The sequence below is a fragment of the Ictidomys tridecemlineatus genome, chromosome 12 (genome assembly GCF_052094955.1).
Source record: "Ictidomys tridecemlineatus isolate mIctTri1 chromosome 12, mIctTri1.hap1, whole genome shotgun sequence".
Classification (NCBI taxonomy): domain Eukaryota; kingdom Metazoa; phylum Chordata; class Mammalia; order Rodentia; family Sciuridae; genus Ictidomys; species Ictidomys tridecemlineatus.
In genome coordinates, this window is record NC_135488.1 from 114,743,480 (window position 1) to 114,760,303 (window position 16,824).

A 16,824-nucleotide genomic window follows, 5' to 3' on the forward strand; every position below is an offset into this window, starting at 1 on the left:
ATGTGTATTTAAGTAAAAATCATAGTACTTTACACTCTTTTTCTTTAAGATCATAATGAGCATCTACCAAATAGCTTAAAATTACATACTTATTCATACTATGAATTTCAATTCCCTTTCCTTATATCTTGTTCTTTTCGTATATTTTATACCAATGTTTTAAATAATTCTCATTTCTATCTTCATAAAGCAACCATAGTTTCCAATTATCACTAGGCACACCTTAACTAAATCTCACATTCTTCAATTCCTTAAGGTTCTTTGATGCCACTTCCCAATCACAAGAGCTCATAGTTCACTCAAAACTCAAAATTAAGCTTACACTTGTTAAACACCATCCAAATGGATACAGAAATGCCTTCTACAGGGACCCTGACCTCAAGGAACCCAGTCTACTAGACAGTCATGAAATGGATCCACCCAAGCTGGGATCCTACCTGAGAGCCAGCCAATGATGAAGAAAATCAAAGCACACATGGGAGCGCCCATGTATTCTTGGCCTGCTATATTGCCTCTTAAGTGGTCCTAGCTCAGACTTCTCTTCTAGCTTCCAGCTAGTTCAAACTTTCTCCCCTTTCCTAAATTTTGCAACCCTCTATTATCCTCCTCCTCTTGTGAGGCATGGGCCATCATCTGCATTAAAATAATAATAATCCAACTTCACTTACCAACTCACAAACATCTTTGCTTTTTTCCATTTCTCTTATAACAGAACAGGTCTCTCTAAAGCAAATCTTCACCCTGAGTCTTCACTTTACATTCTCTTTCCTTCTGGACTAAACACTGCTATCTCACCGACATCTTCCTCACTTACCATCAGAATCTAAACATGCTAGTCCTTCTCATCCTCAAATTAAAATCCCTCAATTCTAATCTCCTTTAGTTTCTGCTTCATTTTCTTCAGTCTACGAGAAGCCAGCTTCCTAAAAGGTCTGGATATTCTGTGACCCCATTTCCTCACTTTCCACCCATTCAATTCACCATCACCTGACTCTTACCAACCACTTCTCTGAAACCTCTTTGTTGTTAAGAGAAAACCTCCACATTTGCCCCCTACTTGTTCCTTTGGCAGCTTTTGTCACCCCTAACTACTTGCTCCTTCTTTGAGCACTTCTCCTTTGGCCTCATGCCCTCCTGTCTTGCTGCCTTTCCTTCCCAGTTTTTCACCTACTTTTGAATGCTGATATGCTGAGGGTTCCCTCCTTGGCCTTCTCAACTTCATGATCTTCATTCTCATGTTTCTGACATGTCCATGACTAACGAGCCTGTTTGTAATCCAGGTTCTTTTCTTTTTTGCAGAGCTGGGCATTGAACCTAGGGCCTTGTGCATGTTAAGCAAGTGCTCTAGCACAGAACCACATTCCCAGTCCTATTATTCTTCTTAATTCTAGATCTCTAATAATATATACTCCTGACACTGGGATACTGCCAGGAACCTCACATTCAATGTCAAACTAGTTTCCACAAGTCCTCTGCATCTATCTGCTCTTTCTGGAATGCTCTGCTTTCAGATAAGATTGGCTTCTTTGTATCTTTAGGTTTCAGTTCCAATGTTGCCTTCTCATAGGCTTTTTCTTGACCTCCTCTAATTTGTTCTTCACAGCAGACAACAATCCAGCATCACTTAGGAATAATACTTACAGCTACATGAAGTTGCTATATCTGTGGCTTATTTCTCACTACGAAAATGGGAGTTTCATAAGAAAAGACATTGTTTTATTTTATTCACTGCTGTACTGCTACAGCTACTGATCAGATAAATCTTAAGAAATGCTTTTCAAATAAATAATTGTGAGCATTGGAAATACTATGCTGAGTGAAAGAAGTCAGACACAAAAGGCCACACATTGTATGGTTCCATTTATATACCTAGAAAAGTCAAATATATAGAGGAGGAAAAATAGGTTAGTGGTTACCTAGGATAGGGGAATTTGGGGAGAAATGAGTGAGACTGATAACTGGTACAAGGTTTCCTTCTAGAATGACGAAAATGTTTTGGAATTAGAGTGAGACCTGTACAATTTTGCAAATATACCAAAAACCACTGACTTGTACTTTAAATGAGTTATATAGTATGTGAATTATATTTCAATAAAGCTGGTACAAAACCAAATTTACTGCAGACCTAATCCACCTTCTGTATTCCTTGAGAATAATATGCCCAACCTAGGAATCTCAATCATCCTTATCTGAATACTCCCTTCTGCTCTGCATTCTAGAACCATCCCTACAGTAACACCTGACCAGTTAGAAAATCCTAAAGATTTCACTTCCATGCTCTCTCAAAGCCATCTCTTCCCAAACCATTTCTTTTCAAGTCCTTTATTTCTGATTAGAGGTTTCATCATTTTACTTGAATTATTTCAATTACATTCTAGTAGATTCCTTCTACTAAATCCACCCTTTATTCATCTGCTACACTACTGCAAGGAGTGATTTAAAATATAATTTCTAGTATATCTCATGCTTGCCTAAAATCCTTTGTTTGCTTCCTTTAAATAATAAATGCCCAAACTCTTTAATATAAGGGGACTTCACATGATGGACCCTGACAGACCTGTCCTACCTCATGTACTAACCTATTAGCCACAGCCTTGAGGATACTAGTCATGAATTGTGAACATTCCTGCCATGTTATTTTTTTATGTGTGCCATGTCCTCTGCCTGTATCACTCCAGTCCTCACACTGTCTTTAATTCTTACTCATTCTTTGGTATGTAGTTCACGCATCCCATTTTCTAAGAATGCATGAAATATCTTTCTCTTCAATCTTAAAAATTCCTTTTTCAGCCAGGCACGGTGGCGCATGTCTGTAATCCCAGTGGCTTGGGAGGCTAAGACAGGAGAATTGTGAGTTCAAAGTCAGTCTCAGCAACTGTGAGGCACAAAGCAACTTAGTGAGACCCTGTCTAAACAAAATACAAAACAGGGCTGCGGATGTGGCTCAGTGGTCGAGTACCCCTGAGTTCAGTCCTTGGCACACACACACACAAAAAAAATCCCTTTTCATGGGCTGGAGTTGTGGCTCAGTGGTAGAGTGCTTGCCTAGCACCTGTGAGGCCCTGGGTTCGATCCTCAGCACCACATATAAATAAACAAAATAAAGATATTGTGTCCAACTACAACTAAAATAAACATTTTAAAAAATTCCTTTTTCATACTCTCTCAGCAGTTAGTGCAACGCTTACCTGTGCTCTTGTACGAGCTGTCATTTAATAAGCACCTACCAGGGTCTTTACTCCTTGCAATATGCATTATTATTCCCACATAAGGAAACAGATTCAGTGAGGCTGCTGTCCTACTAAGTGATAGAGAATGAATTTTAGGCCTGACTCCCAAGTAATTGTCTCCTATTTTTCTAAACTCAGTACTTTCCACTCTGCACTCCAGTTGCCTCCAAAATGTTGAAACCAATGAACTCAGCCTTCTGTCTTATTTGTATCCTCAGTGCCTGGTGTAGTGCTTGTCACTTGCTCCGTGTTTACAGAACACACACAGAAATGACAGCTGTGAACTAAACATCAAAGACTTGAGGCTGTGTGCCCAGTAGGGACTCAACAAATCCTTATTGAATGAATGTGTAAAGCAGATACTTTCTACTTTTTGAAAAAAGCACATTCATATGATACTAATATCTAATACTGAACAATAACCATGTTTGCACAAATTGCTCATCTATAGGAATAAGTTCTCTTTGTTTACATTTCCCCTTCTAGTCAACATCCCAGAATGGAGAAGGCCAACTCCACTGAAAGACCAGTCTTCTTATGGGCACTACAGGGCTGAGTTTTTGACAATAACTTCTCTGCTATTTCTCACATCCACTTTCCTACCTTGTTCTGCCAGGGTCGGAGCTTTGAAGGTAAAAAGTCCCTAACTTATTTCCCCTCTCTCACATCTTGGCACCATGTCACGTCCTGGAGCTAATAAAAAACGGATTTAAGGCTGGGTTGTAGCTCAGTTGGTAGCGCGTTTGCCTTGCACGTGTGAGGCACTGGGTTCGATTCTTAGCACCACATAAAAACAAACAAATAAAATAAAGGTACTGTGTCTGTTAACAACTTAAAAAAATTATTTAAAAAAAAAAAAAAAAAGGAGAGAGGCTTAGTTCTTCCTTGCACTGTCATGGCCTTCCCCAGGCCCTCCTGTCACGGTCGGTTCCCTGTCGCCCTGCTCTGATGCGCGAGATGCGGGCAGGTGCGGATAACCCTTCTGACTTGAAGGCACGCGGCGGGATGAAATAACTTTTTTTTTTTAACCCCAACATACCCTCCCCTAAGACTGAAGCCACGCAAATTCCCACTCAACCTAGCAGGCCATTTCCGACCAACAGCGCTCCAAACCCCTGGGGCCTGGCCGGCCTGGCCCGCAGCTGCGGGCGAGGACCGGCGGCCGCAGCTGCAGTGGGGGCGACGGGGCCGGCCCGGAGCCCGGCTCGAAGCCCCGCTCGCTCTCACTGGGCCTGCGGCTTCACGCTCGGTCTCGCTGGTCCCTTACAGGGGTCGGATCAGCAGCTGGTCGCTCTCTTCCGCAGGAATTGCAGACATCCTGGAAGTCTGAGGAGGAGCGCGGGTGAGGGACTCGCCGCCGCAGTCTGTCTGAATTACAAGCACAGCCACAGTAACTACACAAGAAAAACCCCATCCACCCAGAGGCAGCTTCCGCCACTCTGGCGCCCGCGGCACCAGGCCCCTCCCCTCGACTTCCGGCCGGAGAGCCGGGGGCGGGGGGGGCGCCTCCGGGGTTCCGCGCCGCGCGGAGCCCAGGAACCTGGGGCGGGCCCTGAAGTCGGCGCCTGCGCACCGCCACGGGGGCGGGGCCTGGCAGAAGAGGGCAGGAGGGCTGGAAAAGGTGGCGCTGGAATTAGAACTGGAGTACCCGCGTGGGTGCTGTCGGCTGGGCGCTCCAACTCCAACTCCCTGTGAGGCGCAGGCGGCCCGGGGTTGGGCCCACGGCCGCGAGGTGAGAGCCCCGGGGTTCAGGGCCGGGCTCTCGGGCGGTGGCGGGAAAGCGGCGCGAGGGCGGCGCCGGCGGTCGGGACGGATGGGTGGGTCCCTGGGGAGTCCGTGGTGTCGTGGGGACCCGCCCTCCCTCGGAGGTCCTAGATGCGGGCACCCGGGCCGGGGAGCGGCTGGGCGAGGGAGGATGCCAGGGGTCGGTTCCGTTGTGCTGAGCGGCCGAGGGCGCTGGGGCCGGAGCGCCGAGCTGTGGGCCGTTCCTGGGCCAGGTCCGCGGTGCCGGGGCAGAGCGAGGCGAGAAGCGCACTGCCTTCTCGCGCGTGCCCTTCTCCCCTTGGCATCTGCAGTCGGGCAAGGGTTCTGCGGTTTACTGTTGCATCCTTTGCACCGGTGAATGTGCGACGCAGGTGGGTGTCTAGAAAGAGCTTTGAAGCTGGCTCTGTCTAGGTCCCAAACTTGGCCTGTCAGCTCTTAGCCTGGTGACCTTGGGCACGTCACTGGCTCTCTTGGCGCCTTGGCGACCTCTTGTGAACACGTTGTCCTACTATAACAGTGGTGGTCAGGTGAAGGGGTTAGCGGTTCCTGTAGCACTAACCAGTTCTTGGCTTCATGAACTGGTCCACTGTTGTTCGGTGGGTGTACAGAGCAAGTCCACTGTTGGTCGGTGGGTGTACAGAGAGTAACAGCCCTGTCTTTGGCTACTTTGGAGATAGAGTTATAAGTGGTAGCAGTTCGGAATGTTATGATTAGGTGTATGTTCATGCTCTGAGTCCCTTAACTCAACCTGGAGAGCTGAGGTTTTTTAGAAAAGAAGCAGCCTGAAATGAGCTGTGAAAAATGATAGCCAGTAACTAAAATGTGAGGAGCATTCCAAGTGAGAAAATGTGGGAGCAAAGCATGGGAACATGGAGCACAGTGCTATGGAGAATCAAGGCAACTTTGCATGGCTGAGAGATGAACTACAGGTGCAGTGGAAAATGCAGGGAGAAATGGGTCATGGAGGTCCATGCACATCCTGAGGAAGAACTGTGACTTTAGTCTCTAACTGTAGACCAGTGAAAACATTTCAAGCATGCTAGTGGTCTCAGATTTTTGTTTGAAAGAAATTATTTTAATCCTTTTGGCTGAATTGTCTTGGTAGATTTAGAGTGGCAAGGAATCCTATAGGACAAGTCCACTTATCCATGAAATATCCTCAGTAGGTTTGTGGATTCTTTAAATTATATTCCACAAGCCTGTATACTTGCACATTTTGTAGGTTGAGGATCTACCACTTCCATTGGATGTTGAAAAATTAGCTGTGTAGTTATCTAGTGATGATGTGGAGCCTGTTCTAGAGCTGGATTAGAGAACTTTGCAGGTGTAAACAAGGATCTCGGTGCCTGATTAGATGTGGGAACTGAAGGACAGTGAGTGATGGATTTCCTGGTTGCTACCAGCAATAATATAATTTCCTAAGAGGGAGAAGTGAGGGAGGAGCAGATCTGGAGGGGAAGATGATGTGTTCAGCTTTAGACATTTTTGCGTTTAATGAGCCTGTGGAACATCCAAGTGACAATCAGTATCTTTGGCCTTATTTTTATGCAAGAGTAATTTAAAGACAAGAATGTTTTTCTTAAGAACATGCATCAAAATGGCAGTAGATATCAAAGTGCTTCCCCCTCCCCCAGGGTCCTGGATCAAAGTTGAAAAGCAAGTCTTATGGAGTTGCAAAGGCATTATAGGAGTGCCTTTATACAAATATGAGTATATATGTGTAGTCAGCTCTCCATGTCCATGAGTTCCACATTTTTGGATTCAGCCAACCCCAGATTGAAAACATTTGCAAAATATTGCATATTACTGATCATGTAGAGACTTTCTTGACATTTTTCCCTAAATAATATGGTGTAACCACTACTCCCCTAGCATTTACATCAAATATTAGGCATGCTAAGTAATTTAGAGATGATTTAACATGTACAGGGAGGGGAGACACACATAGGTAATGTGTAGGTACTATGTTGCTTTGCATCAGGGGCTTGAGCATTGGGGGATTTTGGTGTCCACAGGGCTCCTGTGTTTAAATGTTACATACCAACATTTTAACGTGCTAAAGACCACTTACATGTACTTTATGCTGCTTCATTAACCCAGTTTTGTGTGGATCTGGGAATAAGGGTCTCCTGCCATCTCTCCCTTACTGAAAAGCTGTCCTCTGAAGCTTCCTGCAATAGCCATCTAACCTCTCTGTTTTGCTTTTATCCCATGCACTTATTTTTCCACCTGTGGCCAGAGTAATTTTTAAAACCAGAAATCTAATTGTGCCCCCGACTGCCTTTTAAAAGCCTCTAGTTTTCCTATTAAACTCAAGTCAAACCACATTGTTCACGTGACCTGCCAGGCCTTCTGTCATGTTTTCTGTTTCTCCTGCCCTAGCTGCGTTGGCCTCATACTGTGCTCATACCAGCACACTTCCTGGGGCTCCTTATGTTCACCTGTATACCTGGAGCATTTCCTCCACCAGTCAGCCTGCCCTTCTTCATTCAGGCTTCAGCTGAGGGGAGGGTCGCAAGTTCCAGGTCAATCTGGTCAACTTGTTGAGACCCTTCTCAAAATAGAAATTTAAAAAGCCAGTGTGTGGGAGGGGGGAGGCTGGGGTTGTGACTCAGCAGTAGAGCATTCGCCTAGTGCGTCTGAGGCCCTGGGTTTGATCCTCAGCACCAAATAAAAATAAATAAATAAAACCAAGGTATTGTGTCCAACTACACCTAAAAAATAAATAAATATTTTTTTAAAAAAGCCAGTGTTGGGGATATAGATGTAGCTCAGTGGTGGGATACCCTTGGCCCTGAGTTCAATTCCCAGTACTCCAAAACAGCTCCCTCTCGTCTCTGATCACATCCCCTCCTCCTTACCCTGCTTCAACTTTCCTCATAGGAACTATTGTTCTCTAATAATACATTTTATGTTTGTTTTTCTTGTTGATCTATTTGCTCCCTTGAGGTCAGAGGCTTGACTTTTGTCTCTGATATTCCTCCAGCACCTACTAGTTGCTCACTAATCACTCAGGAATGAGTGACTGAATCAAATCTTTTCCATAAATATAGCAAAGTATAGAAAGAAAGTGGATGACAAGGCTGACTGTACAAAGCTTGGGCTCAGTGGTCAGGCAGGCCAGGGGCCTACTGAGTGGACTGAGAGTGGCGTCTCCAAATACAAAGAAACCTGTGCAAGACCAGGGGCTTTTGATGTCCTCATTCTCGTTCCTTCACCAGGGGCACTGCTCCTCTGAAAGGCTTGACCGGCAGAATGGAAGGAAGCTGTGGTGCAGACTGCCCTCTGTGGAGCCTTTGAAGACAATAAAATCCTGTTCAGTTCCACAGTAAGCACATTTCCTGTTCTTTCTGTAGAGATAGATTTTTGGTTAAAATAAGTTAGGCTGTCTTATTCATAAATTCTCTTGAAAGTTGGGCCACAGTTCCCGCATCCATAAAATACAGATTATGTCCTCCCTTCCTGGAGCATGAGGCAGTCTGTGGCATGTTCCTGGCCTTTAGGAATATCTGTGGAGCAGGTGAACATGCCATAGGTTGCTGAGGTCCCAGGAGACAGTGTGGTGGAGTTCTATGACCTGCAACATCCAAGGGGAATGTTGCTGCCAGGACATGGGAAGATACCACTAACATTTGAAAGATATTATAAAAAAAAAAATAGACGTGTGGGGAAGGAAAGATCCTCGTAGCAAGACTCTGAGTCACTTAAAGTCATCTCCTTGCCTGGCCTTACTGGAGTAGGGTGTTGGGGGGAATGTTTTCATGTCAGTGTTTACTTAAAGATTTTCCAGGTCTGGGGCTGTGGCTCAGCAGTAGAGCACTTGCCTAGCCATGGGAGGTCCTGGGTTCAATCCTCAGCACCACATAAAAATAAATGAATAAAGTAAAGGTATCCATGTACAACTAAAAAATATACATGTAAAAAAATGATTTTCCAGACTTCAAGAAAAATGCTCATTTCTGAGAGGTGTGTGCCTTGTTTTAGTCTCACCAAGTACAGGATGTGAACCTGGAGCAGGAACTGAATCCCAGCACCTGGGTGGTGAGCAGTTCAGCACTGTTGTGCCCGTCATGAATCAGCCAGAGTGAGGACTGAACTTGAACAGCCAAGGACGCGATCTTACCTGTGTTTCCTCACTTCTCTGTAGGACAGTGTTTCTGTCTCTCAACTTATCGTGTTAGATGTGTATAATTTTTTTTAACGTGGTGCTGGGGTTTGAACCTGGGGCCTCACTTACGCTAGGCAAGTCCTCTACCACGTAGCTACATCCCAGCTTTTTGCAATTTAATAGGAAAAGAATGAACAGGAAGAGTATCCAGGGGAAAATATTTCCATTTTAAGTAAAAGTGCATTCTGAGAGTTGGAGGAATTGGTTTTTACTCCTGCAGTGCCTAGAATGATCTGATGTTGCTTTCCTTGACATCGCTGTTGCTAACATTGTTCTTCTAGGGCTCTTCTCTGGATCACGTGCTATGGTGAAAAATGTTTCGGAAAGGCAAAAAGCGACACAGTAGTAGCAGTTCCCAAAGTAGTGAAATCAGTACCAAGAGCAAGGTAGGGGACCTGGCCTGGAGCTCCGTCCTTAGCAGGGAGAAGTGAATTCTTGCAGCTGGAGCTGCACAGAAGGCATAAACTTTTCAGGCCTCCCACAGCCTTCCAACTGCATGAATCTTTATGTCCATTTTAGGTTTTTGGTTTAATTGGTTTTTGGTTTAATTTATTATGATTTGGTAGATTTTTCTGAAATTCTTAAGTCCATTACTCTAAATGGGACACAACTAGGAATGGTCTCATTAAAACTAACACTAATTTAATTTTTTTTTTTAAATAATGGAAATTGCAGATATGAGGGGTATCATCTCTTGGATTTTAGAATTTGTTGTGGATATGACAATATTTACATAGCAGTGAGATTGGTTAATAACTGTATACAAGACTTTTTAAAAGTAGCTTGAAGGCGTCATAGGTTTAATTTATGCAAAACAAACCTTTTGAATGAAAGTTTTCCCAGATCTTATTTCTTATACACATCTATGAAATGAAGCACACTGGTGAGAAAGTACTATGTAAAGGATTTTTAAACTTTGACCTAAGGGTTTGTTGGTCAGTAAACCCTGGTGGTTAAGGCCTGGCCTGCTGGTGAGCCTGGGACTGCTGCGGGCAGACCCTATTGTGGACACCACATTAGAAATGACTCAAGACCTGAGGACTGTACTAGATGTGACCTGGGGTCAGTCACTTACCTCTGGCCCCTTTCCTCTTTTGTTAAACCTCACTCCCCGCCTAGCTTTCTGGACAGGGTTAATTTCGGGTTCTGTGGAAATAATAGGAAAGCAGGGTGCAGATCTTCATGGAGGATGTAAATGTCAGGCATCTTGGAAAGTGGGTGGAGGGAAGGTCTTAGGCTTAGACCAAGATGACAATGCCACATGTGTCTGGTGCTGTGTGATAGGATGAGCAGTTGTACTGGTTTTTAATGTTTGCTGGAGAGTACGTCTTCAGGAAAATCTGTTCCAGTGCATCTGCCTGGATAATTGGCCTGATTTTATATGTATTGGCTCAACAGCATAATTTGAATATGTTTAGTAGTGGACTTCAGAGAGTTCAGGGCTTCTCACTGTGTATGCTTCTTCTTGACTTGCTCTCCACTCCTCAGTCTGTAGATTCCAGCCTTGGGGGCCTGTCCCGATCCAGCACTGTGGCCAGCCTCGATACAGACTCCACCAAAAGCTCAGGTGCGTAAGAGCAATGATCCCACACGTTGATGGCTCTGCTTGGATATTTTGCCAGATGGCAGTTCTTGCACATTTCCAGTTTTCTTCCTTCTGCCTTTTTTTTTGGCCCTGGGTATTGAACCCAGGGTGATTTACCACTGAGCTACATGCCAGTCCTTTTTATTTTTTGAGATAGGGTCTCTCTAAGTTGCCTAGGGCCTTCTAACTTGCAAAGGCTGTCTTCCAACTAGCTATCTTCCCATTTCAGCCTCCGGAGTCCCTGGGATTACAGGCGAAAACCACCACATGTGCTTCCTCTGCCACTATTTGACTAGAGTTTAGAAATGGACCAAAATTTGCTGGGATGCAGTTTGAGGGTGTGGTGTGGTTGGTGAAAATGCAGGCCCTCGAGCTAGGCTCAGGCACATGTGCAAAGTGTTCTTTGTGGGACTTAGAGCAAAAATGTTAGAAAACATCATGTGGCAATAATTTAGAATTTCAAAATAGCATATTAAGGACTAGAGTGGCAGAGAGTGGATTATAGTGGACTCAGGTTGTTTATGAGAACAAGACAAATATACTGGTGATAAATGTTACAGAGCCATTTACCTTGAGGGCTACCTGGAGATATACTAGCTCATGACCAGCAGGAATACAGGTAATTATCACAGATCCTCACAGACTGTTTGCAGGTACCTGATAGTAGCTCCTTAGAAATCAAAATGTGATTCCTATCCAAGCTCTATAAATAAAGAGCTGGTAACTAATTGGAAATACTTATATTAATTTTCTTTTCTAAAATAGAATCATAGTCATAGACTAATTGATCTAAAAAAGAGAATGTTGTAACATAAAGTCCATTATCTTTACTTCTAGACACTTTTAAGTTTTTAAAAATCTCGTAATCTTTTTATTACACAACACAATCTAAAAGTAATCAGATAATGTTTTCTTAGCAGGGTATCATATGTCACTTGTAATAAGTTGTATTGGCTAGATTTTACAGCGCACACCAGTTGTTGTAATGAGGGACTTTCTTGTCTGGTATTATTCCATCTACTTTAAGAAAAAAAAAACACAACTTGGTCTTCTCTGACTGAATGGTAGAGAAAGAGCAGATATCCTGAATCAGTATAGTGAAGAGAGGTAGAAACCAAAAATAAGCATCATTATGCATTATAAAAATACTCAATCAGCTGGGCATGGTGGTACATGCCTCTAATCCCAGTGGCTTGGGAGGCTGAAGCAGGAGGATCACAAGTTCAAAGCCAGTCTCAGAAATTTAGCAAGGCCTCAAGCAACTTAATGAGACCCTGTCTCAAAATAAAATAAATTAAAAAAAGGGCTGAGGATGTAGCCCAGTGGTTTAGCTCCCCTGGGTTCAATCTCAAGTACCAAAAAGTACTCAATCATTGAATCATTGTCTAGTTGACCTTTCTTTCTCCCATTCATTGCTTTGAAATGAATATCATCAATATTACTTTATTCCTAGTATTGAGGTCTTTATACATTTAGTACACTGTGGGTTGCTAAGGAAAAAAAATAAATGAAATTTTAAGTTTTTCCCTATTACATCAAGAAATTTTGCATCTTAAAATTTGATAATTAAAGATCATATTCTAATGAAAGTCGATTTTTTATTTGGGCAAGGACTGAGGAAATCCTGGAAAGCAAGTATTTCTTTTGAAGTCTCATCACAATTTTTTTTTTCACCTTTAGGACAAAGCAACAATAACTTAGATACTTGTGCAGAATTTCGAGTAAAGTATGTTGGTGCCATTGAGAAGCTGAAACTCTCTGAGGGAAAAGGCCTGGAAGGACCACTAGACCTGATAAATTATATAGATGTTGCCCAGGTAAAAAGAAAAAAGATTGTTTTTTTTAGTTTAAAGCCTGTGGTTATGAGACCAAACTGGTGACATGGCCTTGGATAATACATTTGCTCTTGGTCACTGGATGGCGCTCTTCTGTCTTTTGATGAGGTACGCTGTCATCCTGGGCCAGAGCTTGGTGGCCCTGGTTTATACAAGATGCCCTGGAGATGGAGTTTCACAGAAAGGGTTTCTCCCTTCACACAGAGAGCTTTTCACTTTCCTGGTGCAGACCGACATCCTTATTTAGGAACAGACTTTGTGACTGCTTCCACCCTATAGGTTTTTCTTTGAAACAACCTGGCACATGTTTGCCCCACAACCAGTTTCATCTCTTTGGAAACTTACTCATAGCACTGTTGACCTAACATGTCTACTTATTTCACACCCTATTTCCTCAACAAGAATTGAGGTGAAGTGGGTTTCAAAAATATATCTAAGAAGATAAAAAATAATCATCATGCAGGAAAATTAAGAATGTAATTGAAGATAAATCAAAGCTATAAAGTCAATGCATAAAATATCATAAGATCTGTATACTCCTGAGGTGGAAGTGGATAAAACAAGGCTTATATAGTTAGTTAATCTTAAGTATGCACAATCTTTTAATCATGGGGATATTAAATGTAATGACTCATGTCTTCATGAAAGTAAAGGAAGTTATTTCTGTCTAGAAGGAAATAAGTGAATCTAATTTGCCATTTAACAGAAAATTCTTGGTAGCCTGGACTAATTCAATTAGTTATCCCTGCATTTAGCTTGGAATTTAAAGTCATTCCGGCCAGGCACAGTGGCACATGCTTGTAATCCTAGTGGCTCAGGATGCTCAGGCAGGATTGTGAATTCAAGGCCAGCCTCAGTAAGTAAGTGAGGCCCTAAGCAACTCAATGTGACCCTGTTTCTAAATAAAATATATAAAAAAGAGCTAGGGATGTGGCTCAGTGGTTAAGCACTTCTGGAATCAATCTCTGGTACCAAAAAAATAAATAAAAGTTAAAGTCATGCCAACAAAGCATAAGCAACTAGTAATCCCAGTAAAGTATCATGTGGAAAGATTGCTGATGTTTCCCTTCAGAAGTATAATAGAGTGATTTTCATTTCTATGAGGATTGCTGCATTTCTCATAAAGCCATAGAATTTATATATATATATTTAGTTGTAGGTGGACACAATAGTCTTTATTTTATTTTTATGTGTTGCTGAATATCAAACCCAGTGCCTCACACACACCAGGAGAGCATTCTACCATTCAGCCCCAGCCCCAGCCCTGAGCCATAGAATTTTTGCTTGTTAAAATGCCATTATTAACAATAGCATTACTATTATCCAGTGTTTTTAAAACTCACTGTGAAATATGAATATTCAATATAGCATCATAGTGGCCCAACAGTTAAGGTGTTTGGATAGTTATTGACTATGATTCAGGGTTCTGCAAAAACATTTACAGTACAGAACATCTGCTGACTGCCAATATTTAGTGACGACAAATTAGGCATATAAAACCAGGTAATCTGCTGTTTCACTTATTTCTGAACAGCTCAAAATGCTGATGAACGTGTTTAGGTTCATTGGCAGCCTCTCCTGTAGCCCCAGGTGTGGGAGAGCCTGGCATCTTGCCCTCTAGGTAGGACATAAAATGATGAGAAGGGGCTGGGGATGTGGCTCAAGCGGTAGCGCGCTCGCCTGGTGTGCGTGCGGCCCGGGTTCGATCCTCAGCACCACATACCAACAAAAATGTTGTGTCCGCCGAGAACTAGAAAATAAATGTTGGAAAATTCTCTCTCTCTCTCTCTCTCTCTCTCTCTCTCTCTCTCTCTCTCTCCCCTCTCTCACTCTCTAAAAAAAAAAAAAAAAAAAAAAAAAAAAATGATGAGAAGGATGGTTTCTGTGGCCTCTCTTCCCCATCAGTCCACGTCCTGGCACTGGTGTAAGCTTTTAAGTATTTTAAAATCTGAATCAAGACCTTCATTTTCTTACGTCAGCATTTTAAGCTCATCGGCCTCAGTGAAATATCTCAGTTTGGAATTAGGGTTCACACCAAGACAAAAGAGTAGAACAGTGTGTGGGAAGTAGACTGAGCTCAATTTGTGGACTGTGAAAGTTCAAAGATGGGGAGATTTTTCTTCTGCCTTTTTGGGGAGCAGTTGTGTACTGTGTACCCCACATTTGCTAAAGAGCTTGCGGTTGTGACAACCAGATACTAAGTGACTCAAAAGACTTAAGACTATAACATAATTTTAATGTATATCATGTATTTTATTTCTACTTTAAAGCAAGATGGAAAGTTGCCTTTTGTTCCCCTGGAGGAAGAATTTATTATGGGAGTTTCCAAGTATGGGATAAAAGTATCAACATCAGATCAGTATGTAAGTATATCATTTATTAAGGAAAACTTTTTTAGCAAATAGGAAATCCAGGCCTTTCAGTTAGGTCTCCTGTGTGCACAGTGGCTGGCAGCTGTTCTTAAATGGGACCATTTCTTAGGGTGAGCAGGGACTTCCTTTGTAAATTGTGTACACGCAGCACCCCAACCCCAGGTACCAATAAAAATAAATAAAAGTTAAAGTCATGCCAACAAAGCATAAGCAACTAGTAATCTCAGTAAAGTATCATGTGGAAAGACTGCTGATGTTTCCCCTCAGAAGTATAATAGAGTGATTTTCACTCTATTATAAAAGTGAGACTTTTTAAACTGAGGATCCTATGTCAGTCAAGAGCAGCTGGCTAGGAAGCTGGACAGAGATGGACTGGACCTGGCTCCTGGCCCTGGGTTTGAGTTGGGAAGGTGTAGTCCTGAAGCACACTGCCTCCTAACTGGCCACACCAGAATGTCCTGGGGGGTGAGATGCCACACAGCTGCTTTGTCAGATCCAAGGATGTGCTGCTGAGCCTCCCCTGTCCCACCTATGAGAATGTCATTAGAACCGAGATACTGAAAACAGCCAGGACCTCTCTGACGGCCTGATCTCTGCAGGACGTGTTACACAGGCATGCTCTGTACTTAATCATCCGGATGGTGTGTTACGATGATGGCCTCGGGGCAGGAAAAAGCTTACTGGCTCTTAAGACCACAGACGCCAGTAATGAAGAATACAGCCTGTGGGTCTATCAGTGCCACAGCCTGGTAAGACTTCTGAGTTACTGTGGTTGGTCCCTTATTCCCCCGGTGCCCAAACTGAGACTATGTGTACTGCTTGTTCAAGGACTGGGGAAACGCTCTCCATTGTGTACTTAATACCTGGCCTCAGAATGAGTGCATGCAGCCAGGAGCTTAGGGCAGCCAGGTAGGTGGCTAGGCATTCGGCAGGCTGCCAGCTTATTTCTGGCAGGTCCAGGAATCACCTGTGCCTGGACCTAAAATTCTCAGTAAACATTAAGTGGGTGAGGAAGAGTGTGCCCTCTGTCACCAAGGCTCCCTCCATTCTTGTGTGTGGTCCTCACCCTGCTCTCAGGTGCAGTGCTGTTTATTGTCTGCACTGCTCCTAGGAAGGGGGCCCATGTGGCCGGGAGCTCCAGGCACGGGCACATGTTGAGGTGTAGGGTTGGAAGAGAAACCTGTTTAAAGGGCCAGGTGAGGCCCCTGCTGGTCAGGCCAGGTTTAGGAAGAGACATGTGCGCTCCACTCTTACCACACCTTCTCGTGCAACACAGGAACAAGCACAGGCAATCTGCAAAGTTTTGTCCACTGCGTTTGACGCCGTGTTAACCTCTGAGAAATCCTGATCTCTGCACTCAGGCAAAGGAAGCCAACCTCACCCGAGAGTCAGCTGTTTTCTCAATCATCTGCTTTCAATCTGCAATGCTGAACTATTACAGAAAGATGAGGTGATGCCCTGCTCCAATTTTCTGAAGAAAGTGCAATGTCTACACTATTGACCATTTGTTTTTGTATTAAAATATGTCTAATTAAACAGTGAGTTGACTCTCAATGAACTACCTACTTTCTGGGAGTAAAAGAACCCCATCCAGTCATTTGAAAATGCAAATCAGCTTGACATTGAAGTGTCATGTAAGGTCCCTCTGAATAACATGGAGGATCTGCCTGAGGAAGACTGAGGAACCCCACCCCATGTGGCTTCCCAGTGACATGGTATCACTGGTTTGGAGGGAGAGGCAGGCAGAGCTCATGCTGGCTTGGAACAGTGGCACTGTCAACTTAAGACATGAAGTAAATTTTCAGGAGTGTGTTGGCAAGATTATATGTGTTTATCTCAGAGTTAAGAGCACTTTAAAAGATTACTACTC

At 43.4% G+C, this 16,824-nt stretch overlaps 2 protein-coding genes across 7 annotated transcripts in view; one reads left to right on the forward strand and one right to left on the reverse strand.

The window, feature by feature from the left end:
• The window catches only part of Cpsf3 (cleavage and polyadenylation specific factor 3), a 35,976-nt gene extending 31,238 nt beyond the window's left edge, over window positions 1-4,738 (reverse strand). For 3 of the 5 annotated variants that reach the window (XM_078029695.1, XM_078029696.1, XM_078029694.1), the window contains exon 1: window positions 4,498-4,738. In XM_078029695.1, the coding sequence (XP_077885821.1) occupies window positions 4,498-4,547 (50 nt within the window). In that variant the 5' untranslated portion in view covers window positions 4,548-4,738. Of the gene's footprint in view, window positions 1-1,171; window positions 3,617-4,497 lie in introns of those variants that run through there. The other 2 variants (XM_005327351.4, XM_040271254.2) reach the window with 2 other exon arrangements.
• A 50-nt stretch (window positions 4,739-4,788) lies between these two features.
• Window positions 4,789-16,496, forward strand: Itgb1bp1 (integrin subunit beta 1 binding protein 1). Of its 2 annotated transcripts, none has more exons than XM_013359592.4 (8): window positions 4,789-4,962; window positions 8,216-8,322; window positions 9,444-9,548; window positions 10,651-10,729; window positions 12,428-12,564; window positions 14,853-14,945; window positions 15,554-15,703; window positions 16,231-16,496. In XM_013359592.4, exons 3-8 carry the CDS (start codon window positions 9,477-9,479, stop codon window positions 16,300-16,302), a joined length of 603 nt encoding a protein of 200 aa, XP_013215046.1. In that variant the 5' UTR covers window positions 4,789-4,962; window positions 8,216-8,322; window positions 9,444-9,476; the 3' UTR covers window positions 16,303-16,496. The 2 variants fall into 2 exon arrangements, with proteins under 2 accessions (XP_013215046.1, XP_021583442.1); XM_021727767.3 differs by lacking the exon at window positions 4,789-4,962 and adding an exon at window positions 5,017-5,365.
• The last annotated feature ends 328 nt before the right edge of the window (window positions 16,497-16,824 follow it).